This window comes from Molossus molossus, unplaced genomic scaffold (genome assembly GCF_014108415.1).
Source record: "Molossus molossus isolate mMolMol1 unplaced genomic scaffold, mMolMol1.p scaffold_m16_p_6, whole genome shotgun sequence".
In the NCBI taxonomy this organism is placed as follows: domain Eukaryota; kingdom Metazoa; phylum Chordata; class Mammalia; order Chiroptera; family Molossidae; genus Molossus; species Molossus molossus.
In genome coordinates this window covers 31,700,832-31,721,745 of record NW_023425399.1, presented here as the reverse complement: position 1 = coordinate 31,721,745, position 20,914 = coordinate 31,700,832, and the positions used below count along the sequence as shown (strand labels likewise).

At 39.2% G+C, this 20,914-nt stretch overlaps 1 protein-coding gene across 1 annotated transcript in view; it reads right to left on the bottom strand.

The window, feature by feature from the left end:
* The window catches only part of PLCB1 (phospholipase C beta 1), a 699,430-nt gene that overhangs the window by 172,082 nt on the left and 506,434 nt on the right, over positions 1 to 20,914 (bottom strand). The window contains exon 12 of the mRNA XM_036244472.1: positions 6,058 to 6,204. Coding sequence (XP_036100365.1) covers positions 6,058 to 6,204 — 147 coding nt within the window. The remainder of the gene's footprint in view (positions 1 to 6,057; positions 6,205 to 20,914) is intronic.

Sequence of the window (20,914 nt, the reverse complement as noted above, 5' to 3'; positions counted from 1 at the left end):
TGGGAAGATTTATGAAGAACTGAAAAACTACACGTTGAAATGAGAGCATACTGTTCTATCCAGAGAGAATTTTGGTTTGAATCATAAGGGTAGATTTCTCAAGAAAAAACAATAATTTAAAACATAATCACTATTTGATGCACTGCCAAAGACTATCCAAACCCTAGAAAATGACCATCATAATTAAAAATCAACTTGTTCTGTGCAAAATTGCTCTCAACTGTCCAATTTAGTTTTCCTCCTGGGTGTCTTAATAGTTGACAAAGGGGCAATAATGAGTAGAGAAATAGACATAATAATAATAATGCATTGTTAAATTGATTAGTTTTCATAGAGTAGATTTAATTTTTGCAGTCCATTTGAATGCTCATAAGAAAACATTCTAAATATCAATAGTCTCCTTGTTTGAATTCAGACTGTCATTTCTCAGGAACACCAGTTCCTAAAATGCTCCAAGAAAATAAGTAGGGTGGTGATAGGGAGAGTAGATTGGTCGTAACCTTAATGATTTGAACCTCCAAACCTTTATTCCTGTATTGAAAACATACTGCAGTAGATGCTAATCTTATTTGTACATAGCATTTTCCAATTTTTTTCTTTATTGATTTTTATTAAAACAATTTTTTTCTTAATTTTTTTTTTGTTACAGATGTTTCTCCTTTTTTACCCCATTGACACTCTCCTCCCCACCCCCACCCCCCTATCCCTGTCCCTGACTTTGTTGTCCATGTCCATTGGTTATGCATACATGCATATAAGTTCTGTGACCTATCTCTTCCTACCCCCCCACCCCCTCTTCTGAGGGATGTCAGTCTGTGCCCTACTTCCATGTCTCTGGGTCTACCATATTCCTCAGACTGTTATATTCATTATATTCCGTATGTAAGTGAAATCATGTGGTATTTGTCTTTTTCTGCTTGGCGTATTTCACTTAGGATAATACTTTCCAGGTCCCTCCATGTCATCTCAAAGGATAAGAGATCTTTCTTTCTTACAGCTGCATAGTACTCCATTGTGTATATGTACCACTGCTTTTTTATCCATTCGTCTACTGATGGACACTTGGGCTGTTTCCAGATCTTAGCTATTGTAAATAGTGCTGCTATGAACATGGGGGTACATATATTTATTTGAATAAGAAAACTCCCCTTTTACTACCAAACACCTGTTATGTAAAATAATGTTTCTATAGAAAAAATTTCTGCTTGTTCTGGAAGTGTCTCTAGAGTATAAAAATCTAACTTATTTTCTTAGTATTGATTTTAACATTTAATTGGATCCTGTTGTGTTATACATACATTGGCTATATTTTTATTTCATAATATTTCTAATTGGCCTTGGGAAGTTTACATTTCTGTATCATGAATGTTTACATTTACCTAAAGGTTTCTGACAAATATGAGTTCTACATTAGATTTATCTATAATTAAAACAAAAATACTAATGCTATTATGTAAAGTAAAACCAGATTTTACTTAAAAGTCAAAAGAGGATATGAGGGAAATCCTCAAGAGCCTATATTAGTATTTATATGTAACTGTATTTGGCTAATTATATGGAATTTTCTTTAATTCTTCTGCAGAAAAAGAAAAGACTTTGATTCTGGGACAAGGTAATATTGTTAGAATGTGGATCTTTATAATGTAAACTTTGGTATAATAATATATAGCTCAGAAAAGTGAGCAAGACACTTTTTTAAAAAACCTTAAAGATCAGAACATCGTTTACTATCGGTAACATCTTTATAAAAATTAAATATTTGAAAATATGAATTCAATACTACTAGAAATTGAATAATTAGAGAGAAAATTGGTTTACTTGTCAGAAATCATATAAATGAATCAGATAGTAGTGATATAAAACCACTGGACCAAACTATTTGAGTTCTTTCTTCATCAAAAAAGGACTGGACTCCTTCCTAGTAGCTGAGAGTTACTCACTTTGAGAACTGCTGGACATCAGTATGCTAACACCCTGAACAAACTAACAAATGGAGTCAAAATCTGTGCTTACCAAGCTGCTCAGAGGGAGGGCAAATCAATGATTCTGGGAGAAATTAATTGGACTGAAAATTCTTAGTGAAATGCAGTTTTAAAAAATGAACTGTGGAGAAAAATTTGAACAGTATTCTATAGTTTGTTTGTATTAATCTTGAACAATTTTTTAGAACGATTATTGTGTTGTCAGTAAAGCAAATGAGTAATTATGTATAATTTGTTAGGTGTGAAGACTGATAAAGAATGCATAGCTGTGGAATCAAGAATTTAAATTGGGAGGTAAGAGTGGAAATACTTATGTGAACTTGTGCCGGAACAAGAAGAATAAAATAAAATATTCATCTTGTTTTGTTCATGGAAAAGGTCTAGAAACATTGTTTCATAAGGCAGGGCAGAGTTCAAATTGCTGTTACTCATACAATTTCTTTCTCACTGAAAGGAACCAGGGATCACTGGGGGAAAGTCTGTTTCCCTGTGTTCTGCAGAAATGATCAAGGTGAGTCTGGAAGATTTTATGTGCCAGAAAGCAAAGACATTTTCAAAGATCAATGTGTGATGCCAAAAGGACATAGAAACCAGCCTCAAAACATGTTGCCACTAATTAAAGCTAAAACAATTTAAGCACCAAAAGGAAAATAGTAGCTTTGTTTAAATGAGCAAACCTAAAGTCCGAAAACCATAGATCCATTAGAATACACAGAAAGAGAAAAATTAATAAATTTCGAAAGAAAGTATAAAGAACAGAGCGTATATCCAGGCTGGCTTATCATTCAATCACTTTGGTATCACTGACTTATTTACTATATGACAAATAATAGAAAAACTATATTAAGTAGATCAGTTGAAAGCACTTTGGGACTTAAAAGGACTATTGGTAAAATTATTGCATATTATGACCTCCAAGTAGATGAAACCACATACAGTGTCCAAAATTTAACTGGATGTACATGTAAGTATTGTTAAGACTCTTGTCATCATGAATATATAATACATGTAAGATTCCATTATGGACCAAGGTCTTTGAAATTGTAATTTCTTAGGATCCAATCAAGTCAAAGCTCAACACTTTTACATTGAGGTTTTATAGACATCCTCAAACTTAAATGAAAATAAAATATTACATCTTTAATTTTAACCTCTATGTGGACTTTAACATTCGCTTCTGTTAGGAATATAGGTCAGAAAGCACAGTAGTACTAGCTGGACCTGTGACTTTGTCACGAGTAGAAATCACAGATATTTTCATATCATATCTAATTGTTGCAACTATCACAACATATTATTTATGCTAATTTTAATTGTTAATAAAAATAGATATTTTACAACAGATTAATAACTGATAAAATATTTCAATAGAATTTATATTCTCTTTAATCTTATGTACTTTAATTTATACATTGAACACTAGAATGGTTCATAGGTTTCACAAGACTGCCGGATAGGTCAACTATACCAAAGAAGATTAAGAACGCCTGAGAAGGGAAAAACCCTTTTTTAAAGACTTACCAACTTGAGTGGAAGCGACACACATTTTGAAGTAGGCCTAAGAAACTGAATCCACTGAGGTGGGCTAAGTGGACACTTTTCTCTTAAAGGAAGTGGTTTTAAAACAGGGCTAAAAGATTGTTGACACTCCTCTGATCCTGAGTTCTGGTCCTTGTCCCCTCCCTTTGAATCTGGGTAGGCTTGCGACAGCCTGGCCAGCCGGTGTGGCTCAGTGGTTGAGCATCAACCCATGCACCAAGGGGTCGCCAGTTCGATTCCCTGTCAGGGCACATGCCCAGGTTATGGGCCCAATCCCCAGTGGGGGGCATGTAGGAGGTGGCCAACCGATGTTCTCTCTCATTGCTCTTTCTATCTCTCTCTCCCTCTCCCTTCCTTTCTCCCTAAAATCAATAGAGAAATAATGATAATGATAATAATAATAATAGTATTAATAATAAAGAAGTGACAGTACAGAACTTCACAGGTTAAGGGTAAAAGGGCATTGATGTTCCTCCTTGTTCTTTGGGACGTTTGTCCTTGCAGCCGTGAGCCTCCATGGAAGTAGGAGCTGTATGCCGGGCTGCCATGCTGTGAGGAAGCCCATGCCACATGGTGAAGCCTCCTGCTGGCACTTGGGTCAGCAGTCTTAACTGAGCCCAGCTGTTGCATGGCCCCAGCCTACCTGCCAGACACATTGGCGCAGAAGCCTCCAGATGATTGCAGCATCCAGGGTGTTTGTGTGACCCTGTGGAGGCCAAGACACCAGGGAGCAGAGATAAGCCATCCCCCATGTGCCTGCCCTGTGTGAATTCCTGACAGAGAATATGGATTCAAAAATAAATGGTGGCTGTTTATGTCACCGAGTTTTGGAGTGATTTGCTAATGCAACAAGAGGAGACTAGAATAGGGTTTGGATGAGTAGAACATGACTTTGGTTAGTTTTATGACATGAATCTCTCTTAGTAGAAAATGTCATTTGAAACCAAACAGACCACAGGTAGCCTGGGGCCCCATCTAATTTTCCTAAAGATCATGCAAGTTGCAGTTCAGATGACTGTGGAACTCAGACTACAGGACCCTGCGGAGATGGTCTCAGATTACCCGGAACCATCCTGACATAGCCCATTCCGGCTCTCTCCAGGCCACATTTCTATCTACGTCATTTCTATTCTAAACAATTTGTGATGGGGTGAGAGATACCAGGCCAGTGCTAAGCTTGATACCAACACAAATTGCATTTGAGCCAGGAGAAATAAGCCTCTTTAAGGAATTCAGAAGAAAGAACTGCTTAGATGCCAGATGGCTGAATCTGTGAGACTCCCTTGGACACTGCCGTGAATATCCAGTGCCTGAGTCTTCCTTGTCATTATATAGATAGTATTGCTGGTCTACCTGCCATGCAAATCTCACACCCCTGGGCAGTGAGCCATGAGCACATCAGAACCTCCCCCAAGGCACGGAGAACATTTTCAAAGCACGGATACTAAATGAGCCCCAGACTAAGGTTGCCCTGTGGGTCTTCAGGTCTCTCTATTTTATATTCCTTTGTATAATGAATTGTGTGAAGCAGGAGAGTGACATGATTTTTTAAAAAACTTTTTTTTCTTATTTATTAACCATATATATTTTTTTCTTTTTAAAACAATATTTTTTTCTTTATTGATTTGAGAGGGAGAGAGAGAGAAATATCTAGGAGTCAGAACATTGTTTGGCCACCTCTCAAATGACCCCCTGCAGGGATTGGGACCACAACTTGGGCATGTGCCCTGATAAGGAATCAAACCAGAGACCTCTTAGTGCATGGGTTGATGCTCAACCACTGAATCACACTGGCCAGGCAACCAGTAGATTTTCTACAAATTTTGTCAATGTTTGAGATTACAGATCTGCTATACAGAAAGTAGTCTGCATATATATTTTGATTATAAAAACATTTCAGCTTATTAAAATCTTTATTTATTAAAATTTTTAATTTTAAACTATGTTGAGATACTATATATGAATATATGTATTTTTAAATATTTTTTGATGTAACAGTCTACTGAAACAAGAGCAATACTCACTTTAGGATCAAAATAGGAAACAATGTTGTTTTTGCTCCTTCATTATAATATTTACAAAAAATATAGGTTGTCATTCACAGGTCAACTGTTTTTCTTAAACCCCATTCCACCTTGAGCAAATTGGCAATTTGCTTTGTGCAAAAATTATTAAGGCCCTCAGAAATTTTCTGTAGACAAAGGAAATGCAGAGAACTAGGTAGGATTGCAAATGGCTTCAAGTCCACTGAAGAATGGGTTCAGTCACATAAAAATTCCATTGGTTTGGTGATACCAGACATGGATCCCTTTTAGAAGACTTGAAAACTCAGAGATACATGTGAAGAAATGATATTGTTTCCCGACATCAGGACATAACTATGTATATCTGGAACCTCTGGTCATGAACCCCGGTTCTCATTGGCATTTCACAGGAAACAAAAGAAAATGCACCTTCACTTATGGGCAAGGAAAGCAGGGGTTGGTGAAATTTGGTGAGACTGGCTGAAGTACTGTCCAAGGGTTATAAACAGTACCTGTGAGGTAGGTGTTGTGCGAGGAATTGATGAAATAGTGAGAAAGGGGCTGAGACATATCTTCATTCAAATCCAGTTTCTCAGGTGACACAACTCCGTTTTCCTCTGCACTCAGGTAGCGCATAAATCCATCCACCGATATCTGTCCTGGAGGAGATGAGAGTGAAGAAGACTGTCAGTGTATTTTTTTTTATGGGTTGCTGGTGTCATGTGGTTTTCATCTTTTTTCCCAGAAAGCTCTCATCACATCCAAAGTAGAAGACAGCAGCAGAATTGCATTTTAATATGGATAAACAGTAGTTCAGGATTATTCTCTTCTCTGCCAATATCTCCAAGTGCCACAGACCACCGAGAAAGGTATAGTCATGCCAGCCACACTCACTTCCAGAGCTTTCAAATACCTAAACACCAACCTCCTGTTTTTGAATATAAGGATGGTTATCAAATTGATGGATAGGCACAAAAGTTATTACTACCTATTTTGAGGCAATAGAATTAGAAGTGATTTTCCAAATTTCCCATTACAAAGATGTTACTTTTATAAGCAAAATGTTAATTGCAAGTGGTTTTATTATTTAAAATGCAGTGAAAATGTTTTCAAAAACGGATGATGAACATGAACACAAATGAGTCTTGCCTAGGAAAAAATATCAAATGCTGATAAAAACAAAGGTCTTTAAATTTCTTACTTAGAGTGACTTCATTTCAAATGAAAAACATATGATTCACACTTTATTAGGTTTACTCAGATCCTACATTTTTTTTTTATCCTCACCCAAGGACATTTTTCCACTTTTTGTTCAGATAGAGTGGGAGGGAGAGAGAGGACGAGAGAGAGAGAAAAACATCGATGTGAAAGGGACACATCGAGTGGCTGCCACCTGCACGACCCAACCAGGGCCAGGGCCAAACTGCAACTGAGGTACGTGCCCTTAGCGGGAACCGAACCAAGTTCTCTCTGGACCGCAGGCTGACGCTCTAACTGCTGAGCCAAACTGGCCAGGGCAGATCCTACATTTCTGAAGTGACAAATGACAAATATTTAACTAATTCTTTATTGTTATCATAAAAAATCATACTAGTCTTTATAAAACACATAGAGCCACCTCAACTATTTTGATACATCACCAGTTTGTTTCTTTAATCTTAACAATCAAAGCCTCAAAAAAGCCCAGCACATTTGTGGGTAGTAAAGACCTTGCCAGTCATGTCAGAAGGTAGCATTTTTTTCTTGTTGAAACAGTTTTTTATTAATATAAAAATGGCATATATTCACTAAAGAAAAATTAGAAAATGAGATAAGCAGAGAGGAAAAACAAAACTTTTTCTGAACATGGCTAACTCTTCTTTCAGAGGTAACTATAACTAAAATCTTGTCTCTGTGTGTATACTGGCAGAGGAAAAATATGTGTGTGTGTGTGTGTGTGTGTGTATAATTTTTTCATAAAGGATGCAATCATATATAGATTTAGTAACCTCTTTTGTTTATATTAACAGATGATATATTACAAACTCTCTCTTTGTACAAACTCCTAATTATTTCTTTAGGATGAATTACCAGAAATAGAATTGCAGAGGTTTCTTGTTTTGTTTTGTTTTATACAGATAACCAATTTGCTTTCTGTTAAAATTCTAGCAATTTACTCTTTCATCAATGGCTTTCTTTATCTTCACCCCTACATGAAACTCGTAAGTAAAATTCTAATATCTAATAATTGTAATTTTTATTAATTTGAGCTTTATTCATTCTTGAACGGTAAGAGGTGTGTCATCTGTAAATAGCAAAGCTATCACTGACTGTTTACCATAGTGTACATTTTTTTCACAGCCAATACATTTCTCAGAATGACTGATAAGTACTTTTTCATTCTGGAAACATTATACTTAAGCCACTTTAATATTTTCCCGTAATAAATAAATAGGAAGAAATTTGGTCATTGGCGTTTGATGAGCAGAGCTGAGTTTTATAAAAAGAAAAATCTTCCTAAACAATCTTTTAAATAGGAACAATTATTTACACGATGGCCAAAGCTATTTCAACAGATGACTTTAAAAACTATTTTGGAGTATAAAACCCAGTTAGAGGTAAAATTTTTAAACCTAATTTTTTGTAGGCTTCCTTTTTTTTCTATGACATGTTCGTTTGTCAGCTTCTTCTCCAACTAGTGTCCATTCCTCCCTCTTTTCCTTCCTTCTCCCCTCTCTCACTACCTTTCCTTCATTCAACAAAAATGTATTGAACATCTGCAATGTGATAGAAAAATACAGCCGAGAAGGCAGAGCCCCTGCGTTCAAAGAGCTCATAATCGATTAGGAAATAAGACAGTCCACACCTTGAAAACCAGGTGTGAACGCCTCCAAAGCAAGCGTGCGTCTGTCAGACCTGCAATCTGCCACAGGGCTTTGTGCACAGCAGGTGTTAAATCGGCACTTCTTTATGATAACCAGTGATTCGAAATGAAAAACAAATTGCTCTAACCCTGGAAGATCACCAAGGATAGCAGAACTTTGCTTGATTCTCTTTTCTGATTAGTTGGAATCATATGAAATTGTTAATATTTGGCATTATGCAATTGACAACTTCATACAACTTAGTCTGTAACTACAGCTACTCCTCAGAGGACCAGCGTCTTTAGGGGCCAGCAAAGGAAAGTAATGTGACTGCTGGAATAATATGTGCATCACGTAGCTGTGGGGTGTGGAGAACTCGCAAGTGTATACCTCTAAAGGCATGCAGATGAGAGCAATAAAATACTGTGTGACCAAACCATACCATCTTTAAGGTTCCGGGTGTAATCCTGAAGCTGTCCGCTTGTGTCTGTTACCTTACAGGTATAAATATCCTGTGGTCTAATCAGCAAATTGCAAAAGCAGTTAAAACAAAACACATGCGAATATGGCAGAGGTGACAAATTAATTTTAACTTTAGCATCGATTGCCATGTACTGCCTCTAGAGCCTTCTGGGCATTTATGTTGAAAACGATTCTTTTTTTTTTTTTTTTAACTTTTATTTTTTAATTTTTTTTTGTTACAGATGTTTCTCCCTTTGTTCATAGCAGCACTATTTACAATAGCTAAGATCTGAAACGATTCTAAAGCATGTTTGCAATTAATTTTGATATCATCATGGGCACAGGGCAGAAAAGTGGGGTATACAAGTTATATACTTGTCATTTGCAAATGAGGATATTGTAATTGAGGTCAAGTTTATAATCTGCAATATGCCAAGGAACATGTGTGTCAGAGTTCTATTTAATCCATTAATGAGGAAACCAGGAATGTGACAAGGTTATGTCAAAGGACTCTATGGGACACTGATACATACATGTATGTGTGAGTCAGGAAACTCCCCAAAAAACAGAAAAACAAAACAAAACAACAACAACAAAAAACCACCCAAAACCTGGAAAAATATTGCTAAATTGAATACAAAGCTCGTTACTGTCCTATAAGTCAATTAAGCCTAATCTTTGGGTTATCCTCTCTACATTTATTATTTTATAGGAATTGAAAATATTAAAATCAGTAAAAGCAAGAGTTAGGTGAATCAGCATCTGTGAGGGCTATTTACAATTAATCATATTAAATAATGTAAAAATCCCCATTGATGAATGTACCTAACCTGGAATAAGAACAATGAATGAGGATAGAGTGCAGTTCAGATTATGACAGCAGACTATGGGAGCAAACACCGGGAACAGCCTTTCAACCCCCCCAAGCTTTGCCTTGCTAACTAAGGGAACACATGAACAAGATTCTGATGCACTAAACAATTAAACAGGGATATGTCAAAGTCAAGAAAAGCCAATGAAAAAGTAAGGGTAGGGACAAGATGGAGGCAGGCAGGACCTGAGGGAGGGTGAGTGTGTGACAGAGTGTGAGTGGACGTGAAGGTAGATGACCAAACCTGAGCAGTGCAGAGACGCAGAGCAGAAGGTTCCTGTGCTATGGACGGAGCAGCTGGCTACCTCGGTCCTACTACCTTCAGGGTGCTTCTCCCTGTGCTGCGGGGAGGTCCCAACATTTTGGAAGATCCTGGGTCTTCCTTGGGAGGATGCAGTGGGAGCAGCTAGGGCCCAGCAACCTGAGCCCACCAGTGCACCTGGCACCATTGGACCAGTGGACACCGTGTCAACACAGACCGGTGCACAGTAGCGGAGCTCCCAAGGTGCCAGTCGCGGAAGCAATAGACAGCCCTGAGCCCAGCACCATGCCCCATAGTAACAGCCCAATAAGAGTCGAGATATACCCCCAGCAACAGAGGCTGGGGAGCAGACATCCATCCCCAGGCAACAGAAGCACAGACCAGCAGATGAAACCCATCCCCAAAATCTATAGCAAAAGCTGAGCAGGAGTTGAGCCCCATGGGGCAGCAGGACTTCCCAGCTGCCAGCGGCCTGACCTGGGGCTCCACAGATACCTGTGCTGTCCAGTAGCTCACAAGTGCAATGGGAAACCCAAGCCCCAGAGAGATTGGTGCAATCCAGCTGCCCGCCCACAGAAACTGCAGGATGCAGGGGCACCAAAGAGGCCTGTGCCACCCAGCAGGGACTGTGCCATCCAGTTACTTGCAAGACCTGTGGGGTGCTGAAGCACCAGAGAGGCCTGTGTGAGCCAGCAGGGACTGAGCCATCCAGTTACCCACAAGACCTGTGGGGTGCTGAGCACCAGAGAGGCCTGTGCCACCCAGCAGGGACTGCATTATCTAGTTACCCACGGGGCTTATGGGGTGCTGAAGCACCAGAGAGGCCTGCACGACCCAGCAGGGATGGTGCCATCCAGTTTCCCGTGGGACATGTGGGGTGCTGAAGCACCAGAGAGGACTGTGCGACCCAGCAGGGACCACGTGATTGACTTACCCACAGGGCCTGTTGGGTGCTGAAACAGCAGAGAGGTCTGTGCGAACCAGCAGCACATGACATAGGTATAGAGCCGGGTCCCCAGAGGGACTGTGCCATCCAGTTACCCACGGGACCTGCAGGGTGCGGGGCACCAGAGAGGCCTGTGCGACCCAGCTGCACACAAGATAGGCTTAGAGGATATGAGAAAGGAGGCGGAATGAATAGAAGCCACACAGATGATCTCCCAGGACCAAACGGGAATTACAACTAAAATAAAGACAAATCCTCTGGAAAAAAGCAACAGAAAAGCAGCAGGAAAGGACCATATAACCAGGGACACTGGTAGGATCTGTGGAGGCACGAAAGGGTGGTGGGCTTGGAACCCAGGGACAGCAGCAGTTTTAGCTATGAGCAGCGCCCTTTTGGGAAGAAAGACCAAGCACATTCCACAGCCCAGAGAGCCAGGACAGAGCATTAAAATAGCCACAACCACTCAACTGGGGGTTATGGCAGAGGGAGGGCAGACTGGGCTGGAACTCTGTGGGGACACCCAGGATTTGGAGGGCACTCAGAGTTTTTGCTGAGTTGTGGCCACAAAGGATGGTGGCCAGTGTGCTCCTTCCCCGAGCTGTGGGGAAAAGCAGCAGCTCCCTCCCTCAGAGATTCAGTTTTTCCCAGGTGAGGCAAATAAATAAAAATCGAGGCTCATTAACAACCAGCATCTATTTCACCCTCTTGAAATCCTCTGAGGCAGAACACCAGGGCTACATCCCAAGGCACTGAGTAACTGAGATTACTAGCTACCAGGAAAAAGCTAGAGGAAAACTGAACCTTTCCTGGGCTTGCAGATATACCCAGAAAAGTAAGACTTGACAGTGGTGTTTAATGTGGGCCCATCCAAGCTCATCTGAACCCAGTAGAGGGAGCCACAAACAGCAGAACACCAACACCCAGAAGGAAAATTTGGCAGGCTCCAAAGCCCACTGTGATAGCCAAAATGGTGAAACACAGAAACAAAAGCCAAATGAAAGAACAAGAGACCTCTACCAAAGATTAGACAAATGTGGAGCTGTTAAGCAAGTTAACAGAACTAGAATTCAGAGCCATGATCTTGAGGAAGCTCAACAGCATGTGTCAGGACATGAGCACCATGAGTAAAGACATAGAAATGTTGAAAATCAACCAGTTGGAAATTAAAACCCACCATGAAGAAATGAAGAATGACATATCAGAAATAAAGAACAAATTGGAAGAACTAAACAGCAGAGTAGAGGAAGCTGAGGACAGAATCAGTGAATTAGAAGACAGGGTAGAAAAAATCGACCAATCAGAAAACCAAAAGGAAAAAATTATTAAAAAACAGGAAGATAGTTTAAGAGAACTGTGGGACAACTGGAAACGTAATAACATTCGCATCATAGGAGTCCCCAAAGAGGAAGAAAATAGGCAAGGGTTAGAGAATATATTTGAAGAAATAATGACAGAAAACTTTCCTAACTTGGTGAAGGAAGAAGGCATTCAAGTTCAAGAAGCATAGAGAGCCCCAAGTAAGAAGAACCCAAACAGGCCCACACCAAGACACATAGTAATTAAAATGCCAAAAATTAAAGACAGAGAAAATCATAAAGGCAGCAAGAGACAAGCAACAGGTGACCTACAAAGGAAACCCCATTAGGCTCTCAGCTGATTTCTCAACAGAAACCACTACAGGCCAGAAGGGAGTGGCATGAAGTAATAAGGGCCATAAAAAACAAGGATCTGAATCCAAGACTACTTTATCCAGCAAGGCTATCATTCAAAACAGAAGGTCAAATAAAGAGCTTTCCAGACAATAAAAAGGCTAAGAGAATATATAAACACCAAACCAGCATTGCAAGAAATGTTAAAAGGACTGCTGTAATTAGTAGAAGAAATAGGAAGGAAAATAGAACCACACTTAACAAAAATGGCGATAAATAAGTGCATATCATTTATCACCTTTAATGTGAATGGTTTGAATGCTCCAATAAAAAGACACAGAGTAGTTGACTGGATAAGAAAGCATGACTCACATATATGTTGTTTACAAGAGACCCTCACAACAAAGGATTCACATAGGTTGAAAGTGAAGGGATGAAAAAAAATTGTTCAAGCAAACGGAAAGCAAAAAAAAGCTGGGGTAGCAATAGTCATATCTGATAGAGTAGATTTTAAAATGAAGACCATAACTAGAGACAAAGAAGATCACCACATAATACTGAAAGCATCTATCCAACAGGAAGATATAACCTTGGTAAACATATAGGCACCCAATTTAGGAGCACCAACATATATTAAAAATCTTTTGGAGGACCTCAAAGAAGAAATTGACAGCAATGCAATCATAGTAGGGGACTTCACCACCCCACTGACATCAATGGATAGATCTTCTGGACAAAATATTAACAGGAAAACACAGACTCTAAATGAAGCACTAGATCAAATGGATTTAATAGATATCTACAGAGAATTACACCCCAAAAGTGCAGAATTGACATTCTTCTCAAGTGCACTGGGGACATTCTCAAAGATAGACCACATGTTAGGACACAAACTAAGTCTCTACAAGTTCAAGAAGATTGAAATCATATCAAGCATATTCTCAGATCACAATGGCATTCAACTAGAAATCAACTGCAACAAGAACATGCAAAGACGTTTGAAAACATGGAGGCTAAATACGAAGTTATTGAACAATGAATGGGTTACCATGGAGATCAAGGAAGAAATTTAAAAAACTTCCTGGAAACCAATGAAAATGAACACACAAGAACACAAAATCTATGGGATGCAACAAAAGCAGTTCTTAGAGGGAAGTTCATAGCACTACAGGCCTACCTCAAGAAGCAAGAAAAATTTCTAACAGAATATCTAACCTCACAACTCAAAGAACTAGAAAGAATACCCAAGAGCAAATAGAAGGAAGGAAATGGCAAAGTTCAGAGCAGAAATAAATGACATGGAGACAAAAAAAAACACACAAAAAAACCCAAAAAAACAATTCAAAGGATCAATTAAACAAAGAGCTGATTCTTTGAAAAGATAAACAATTGATGGACCCTTAGCTAGATTCACCAAGAAACACAGAGAGAGAACCCAAATACACAAAAATAGAAATAAAAGAGGAGAAATAGTAACTGACACCACAGAAATACAAAGGATTGTTAACAAATATTATGAACAATTATACAGCAACAAATTTGACAATCTAAGTGAAATCGACCAATTTCTAGAAACTGAACCAGAAAGAGATAGAAATCTTGAACAAACCAATAACAACAGAAGAAATTGAAGATGTACCCAAGACTCTCCCAGAAAACAAAAGCCCAGTTCTAGATGGCTTCACGGGGGAATTTTATCGAACATTCAAAGAAGAACTAATACCCATTCTCCTCAAACTATTTCAAAAAATTCAAGAAGAATGAAGACTCCAAACTTGTTTTATGAGGCCAGCATAATTCTAATTCAAAACCAGAAAAAGACACTACAAAGAAAGAAAACTACAGACCAATATCCCTGATGAACATAGATGCCAAAATCTTGAACAAAACACTAGCAAATCGGATCCAGCAAGAAATCAAAAAAATTATTCACCATGACCAAGTGGGATTCATCCCAGAAATGCAAGGCTGGTATAATATTCACAAATCAATAAATGTGATACACCACATAAACAAAATGAAAGATAAAAATCATATGATCATATCAATAGACGCTGAAAAAGCATTCAACATAATCCAGCACCCATTTCTGATAAAAATGCTCAGCAATCTGGGAATAGAGGGATCATATCTCAACATAATAAAGGCCATATACGAAAGACCTACAGCCAATATTATACTCAATGGGCAAAAATTAAAAGCATTTCCCTTAAGTATAGGAACAAGGCAAGTATGCCCACTTTCACCACTCTTATTTAACATAGTACTGGAAGTCTTAGCCACAGCAATCAGACAGGAGGAAAAAATAAAAGCGATACAAATGAGAAAGGAGGAAGTGAAACTGTCATTATTTGCAGATGACATGATACTATACATAGAAAACCCCAAACACTCCATCAAACAGTTACTAGAATTAATAAATGAATTTGGCAAAGTAGCAAAATTAACGTCAATAAATTGATGGCATTCTTATACAACAATGATGAACTCACAGAAAGAGAAACTAAAAAAATACTCTCATTTACCATTGCAGCAAAAAAATTAAGATACCTAGGAATAAACTTAACCAAATAAATAAAAGACCTATTTGCAGAAAAATACAGGTCATTGAAAAAAGAAATAGAGGAAGATATAAAAAAGTGGAAGCACATACCTTGTTCATGGATCAGAAGAATCAACATCATTAAAATGTCCATACTACCCAAAGCAATCTATAGATTCAATGCAATCCCCTTAAAAATACCAACAACATACTTTACAGAACTAGAACAAATACTTCAAAAGTTCATATAAAACCAAAAAAGACCTCGTATAGCCACAGCAATTTTGAAAAAGAACAAAGTTGGAGGGATCACATTACCAGATTTCAGGTTATACTACAAAGCCACTGTAATCAAAACAGTCTGGTACTGGCACACGAATAGATATATAGACCAGTGGAAGAGAACAGCGAACCCGGAAATAGACCCAAGGAAATATGCTCAATTAATATTTGACAAAGGGGGCAAGAGCATACAGTGAAGTAAAGACAGCCTCTTTAATAAATGGTGTTGGGAGAATTGGACAGCTACACGCAAAAAAAAATGAAACGAGACCATCAACTTACACCATACACAAGAATAAACTCAAAATGAATAAAAGACTTATATATGACTCATGAATCCATAAAAATCCCAGAAGAAAATGTAGGAAACAAAATTTCAGACATTTTCACTGATACATCACCTACAGCAACAGAAACAAAGGAGAAAATGAACACATGGGACTACATCAAACTAAAAAGCTTCTGCATAGCAAAAGATACAATCATCAAAATGGAAAGGCTACCCACGGTATGGGAGAGCATAACTGCCAATGATATATCAGATAAAGGGTTAATTTCCAATATATATAGGGTGCTCATACAACTCAACAAAAGGAAGACAAAGAACCCAATTAAAAAATGGGCAGAGGAACTAAATAGACACCTCTCCAAACAGGACATACAAATGGCTAAGAGACATCTGAAGAAATGCTCAATATCACTAATCATCAGAGAGATGCAAATTAAAACAACATTGAGGTACCACCTCACACCTGTCAGAACGGCTGCCATCAACAAATCATCAAAGAACAAGTGTTGGCAAGGGTGTGGAGAAAAGGGGACTCTAGTCAACTGCTGGTGGGAATGCAGACTGGTGTAGCCACTATGGAAAACAATATGGTGTTACCTCAAAAAATTAAAAATTGAACTTCCATTTGACCCAGTGATTCCACTTCTAGGAATATACCCTACGAAACCCGAAACACCAATCAGAAAGAATATATGTACCCCCATGTTCATAGCAGCACTATTTACAATAGCTAAGATCTGGAAACAGCCCAAGTGTCCATCAGTAGACGAATGGATAAAAAGCGCTGGTATATATACACAATGGAGTACTATGCAGCAGTAAGAAAGAAAGATCTCTTATCCTTTGAGACGACATGGAGGGACCTGGAAAGTATTATCCTAAGTGAAACAAGCCAAGCAGAGAAAGACAAATATCACATGATCTCACTTATTTGTGGAATATAACAAACATAAGTCTGAAGAACGGGGTAGTCCCAGAGATGTGGAAGTGGGGTCCAGGCTGACAATCCCCTGAAGAGAGGGTGGGGGAGGGGGAGATAAACCACAGAACTTATATGCATGTATGTATGAACAATGCACATGGACAACAAAGGTGGGGACAGGGTGAGGAGGGGGGAGGGGTGGATCAGTGGGTGAAAAAGGGGGAACATCTGTAACAAAACTAAATTTAAAAAATTATAATAAAAAGCAAAAAAAAAATAATAATAAGGGTAAGGACTAGTCCTTTTATATTTTGCAAGGTGTCAGCCAAGGGGTCTGGAGTTCATTTGCAAAAATGCGGATGGTTTTGGCATAGTGAATTAGCCCCCAAATAGTTCTGACTAGTAAAGGCTTGGAGACAGAAAACAGAACCTTATAGAATTTGCCTTCACTGCACATAACCTACATCCAGAATATCTGCAATTGCTGTGAACTTAAATGCATCAGTCCTTTTCCACCAATCTTGTACCTCTTTCGCAAAACTGCTCGCATTTTTTTTTTTTTTCTGGTCCACTGAAGAGCATAGAAGAATGAAAAACCTTGAGAGTTGAGATAGGAAAACACTGCTTTTCTAAACAAATTAGTAACAGCCCAAGGAATCCAGCTTCCATTCCTGCCAGAGTAGCTGATCGGGGACAAATTCCCCAACCACAGGATGAGTCAGCTCTACGGACCTCAGTCTGTTCTAGCTCTAAAATTCTATGAGTTTAAGTGGTTTAATATATTAGGGATGATTACAAGCTAAATTAAAGCAAAATGTCCCATAATAGAATGAGATTATGAAACATCAAGCCACAATGAAAAGCAATGCTACAATTTTCTGGAATAAAGTCAACAGTAAAGAAGTTAAGTTCAGAAGAATAAAGCCAGTTGATAAAGGCTAAAAATAAAGCCCCTTACATATTTTCTTAATAAAATATTGGCATGCTTCCTATTGAACATGTCACTCATATAATGGCATCTAAAAATCTTCATACGCATATATGTTGTTTGAACCACTTATAGCAATGGTTTTCAAACTTTTTCATCTCGTGGCACACATAAAATAATTATTGAAGTTCTGTGGCACAGGAAAAAAATACATTTTTTATCAGTCTGACAAAATATACGTATAATTTTGATTAATTTACACTGGATGGCTATCGTTGTGTTAGCTGTTGTCATGTTTTAATTTGACAATTGAAGGGAAAAGAGGTCAGTGTTCCTGACTAAAAGGTCAAGTATTACATGTTTTAAACATTCTCGTGATTAAAAGCAAAACAAAAAACAAAGAAACCAAAAAATTCTTGTGGCACACAGGTTGACAATCGCTGACAGAACCAAAGCACGAAAAATATAAATTCCTCAAGTGATGGAAAACAACAACAAAAACTGCTCTATGAAGCTCTTCCATTCAAAAGAAGTGCTGGTGTTCAACCAAAAAGTAAACTGGTGATGCAAAAGTGAAAAGACCTGTCTTTTTTTTTATCCTCACCCGAGGACATTTTTCCATTTTTTGTTCAGGTAGAGTGGGAGGGAGAGAGAGGAACAGAGAGAGAGAGAGAAACATCGATGTTAAAGGAACACATCGAGTGGCCGCCACCCGCACAACCGACCAGGGCCGGGGACAAACTGCAACCGAGGTACATGCCCTTAGCGGGAACCAAATCCGGGTCTCTCAGGACCGCAGGCCGACGCTCTAACCGCTGAACCAAACCGGCCAGGGCATAAAGACCTGTCTTTAACTGTGAGGGACAATCTCCAAAGAGACGCAAGAGGAAAGCGATGTGACAAAATGATGGCTCCCAATGGCCATTTATGGGACTCCTCAAACTTCAGCAATATCTTTGCTGCGAAGAAACCCTCAAATGTCACCCAGCTTTGCAAGATGTCATGGCCAGCAACTGTACCTCTCCCTCCTTCTGTTTGCCTCCCTCCCCCGGGGTAGACAATGACTAGAGCTCCACTGGAGGTCTCCTGAACATGGCGGGAAGACAGAAATTTGAAATGGTGCTCTGACAAAAACGATAGCTTTCAGGGATGCTATAAAACTGTGCAGTGTACCCACCGACACTCAAATGGACGTCTTTCATGCTTACAATTGCACACCGAGACCCTTGAATAATTTACTAGGGTACTAGTACCTCTGATGCCTTCTCTACACCTGAGGTCATCCCACGAGCCTCAGGAACAATCAAGAATGAGGAGGGTTTGTGTCCAGACAAGGGAGCTCTGGAGAAGAGAACAGAAGAACAGTCTGAAGAGCTTTGTAGACGGGTTCTCCCATCCTCTCAGGTCCTGACTCCTTTATCTATTGATGCAGAAACCTATTTCCAACAGGACTTTCCGACTTGACCATTCTGTTCCGGGCATCTGAGAAAGCTGTTTCAGCTCAAGTCTCTCCAGGAAGAACAAGATTATCTTGAATGTACCCTGGAGCTAGGACACTCCTTTTTGGTGGTTATTAATGAACATGTTTTAGTGAGGGCCCAACTCTATGTGCACTGGGCAAGTTAACTGTTTTTGTCAATACCTTCTCCTCTTAACATCTTTGATCAGTCCTGATAGAATTTCTTTTCAAATTCACAAGTAAGATGTTTCTTGAAACACCTACACAGGCCCTCACCTTGCACCACAGAGGTGGCTTTTGATAAGGTCAGAGGTGGAGAATACCCGAGGATGTGCCAACCAGAGTCCTGACCTTCCAGAACTTAAAAAACATACCACAGAAAAATCCTTTCTGATGTCTGTTGATGTGCAGTTAGGGTTTCTATTCATTTAGTAGCTGAAGAGTTTGCAGTCAGAGCAACGTGCTCAGGTAGCAGATAAGTAAAGCCTCCAGCAGAGATGCAGGGACTTAGGGGGGAGTCCAGCCATGAGACTAGGCTTTTGTCAGTTTATTGCTGATTTTCAAAACGCAGAATAGTGCCTGGTACCTAAATGCTAAATAAATATTAGTTGAAAGGATGACTATTGGGTTCCACAAATATTAACATTTATGTATTAATACATATCATGAGTGGTTTTGTGTACCGTCTTGACAACTAAATCCCTCAAACTAATTTGTATCATAGAGAACTAAAAATGGTAATTCTGAGTTCAGCTTTAAATGACACTGCAAAGGAAGGAGTAAGATAAAAAAAATCAAAGAAATGCAAAGACAACTTACAGACCAGAAACAAGGGGCAACGTCTGGCTGCGACAGATGGGACCATGATGGCCAACAAACATGCTTAAGAATCATTGGGAGGGGGTGGAGAGTTGAGTCCCAACCAAGGGTCTTGGAGAGATCTAAGTTTTATCTTTACTCCCTCCCTCACTGAGCCCCTGGCAAAAGTGCTGATCAAACATTAAATATCTAAAGCCATCAAAACAGGCCAGGAGAGAGGACTACCTTCATATAAAACAGCGCAAATCAATCTTTAGAAGAGTTGATTGCACTGGGCAAGTTAACTGTCTTTGTCAATACCTTCTCTTAACATCTTTGATCAGCCCCGATAGAATTTCTTTTCAAATTCACAAGTAAGATGTTTCTTGAAATACATACACAGGCCCTCAACTTGCACCACAGAGGTGCTTTTGATAAGGTCAGGGAACACAAGCTGAGACTCCTCACTGCACTTACACATCTGAACCGGGTGGGATCCTGCACACTATCTTGTGGTTCTCTATACGAGCTCCGTAATTCAGGGGAGGAAAAAGGACAGCAGGGCATGATCGAAAGCTCGTCTCTAAATAGGATTCATGGGCACATTGCTCAGGCCTTGATGTCAGGCTCTTTCCTGCACAGTGTGTGTTTTTGACCGGCATGGTGACTGTGGAGATCGCCCATCAGCGTCAAAGCTCCACCACGGAAGTGCTCCGAGCCAGTCCCAGACCAGATGTGAGGCGATGACAGCAGAATGCTACAGAGAAGACAGTGCTGGGGGTTCGAGGAAAGACATGTTGCTGGCTGTGTTTACAAACATAGCTTTTTGGGGGTAATGGATTCTGACTTTAAAGGAAATATATGATATAAGTAGAAGCCAGATAGGAAAGGAAGAAAGAGACAATTTTGGAAAAGCTTCATGAATTTCATCGATTCCCAGTGTAATGTTGAACAGACACGTATCTATTGCTTGCTATGTGTGACTATGAGCTCATTTCATTCTCATAAGAACCATGAAGTGGATACTGCTTTCATGCCTATTTTATAGAAGAAAAATGGAAGGCAAGTAACTCGCCCAAGGTCACACAGGTTTTCAGTGATCAACTGGGTTTGAAC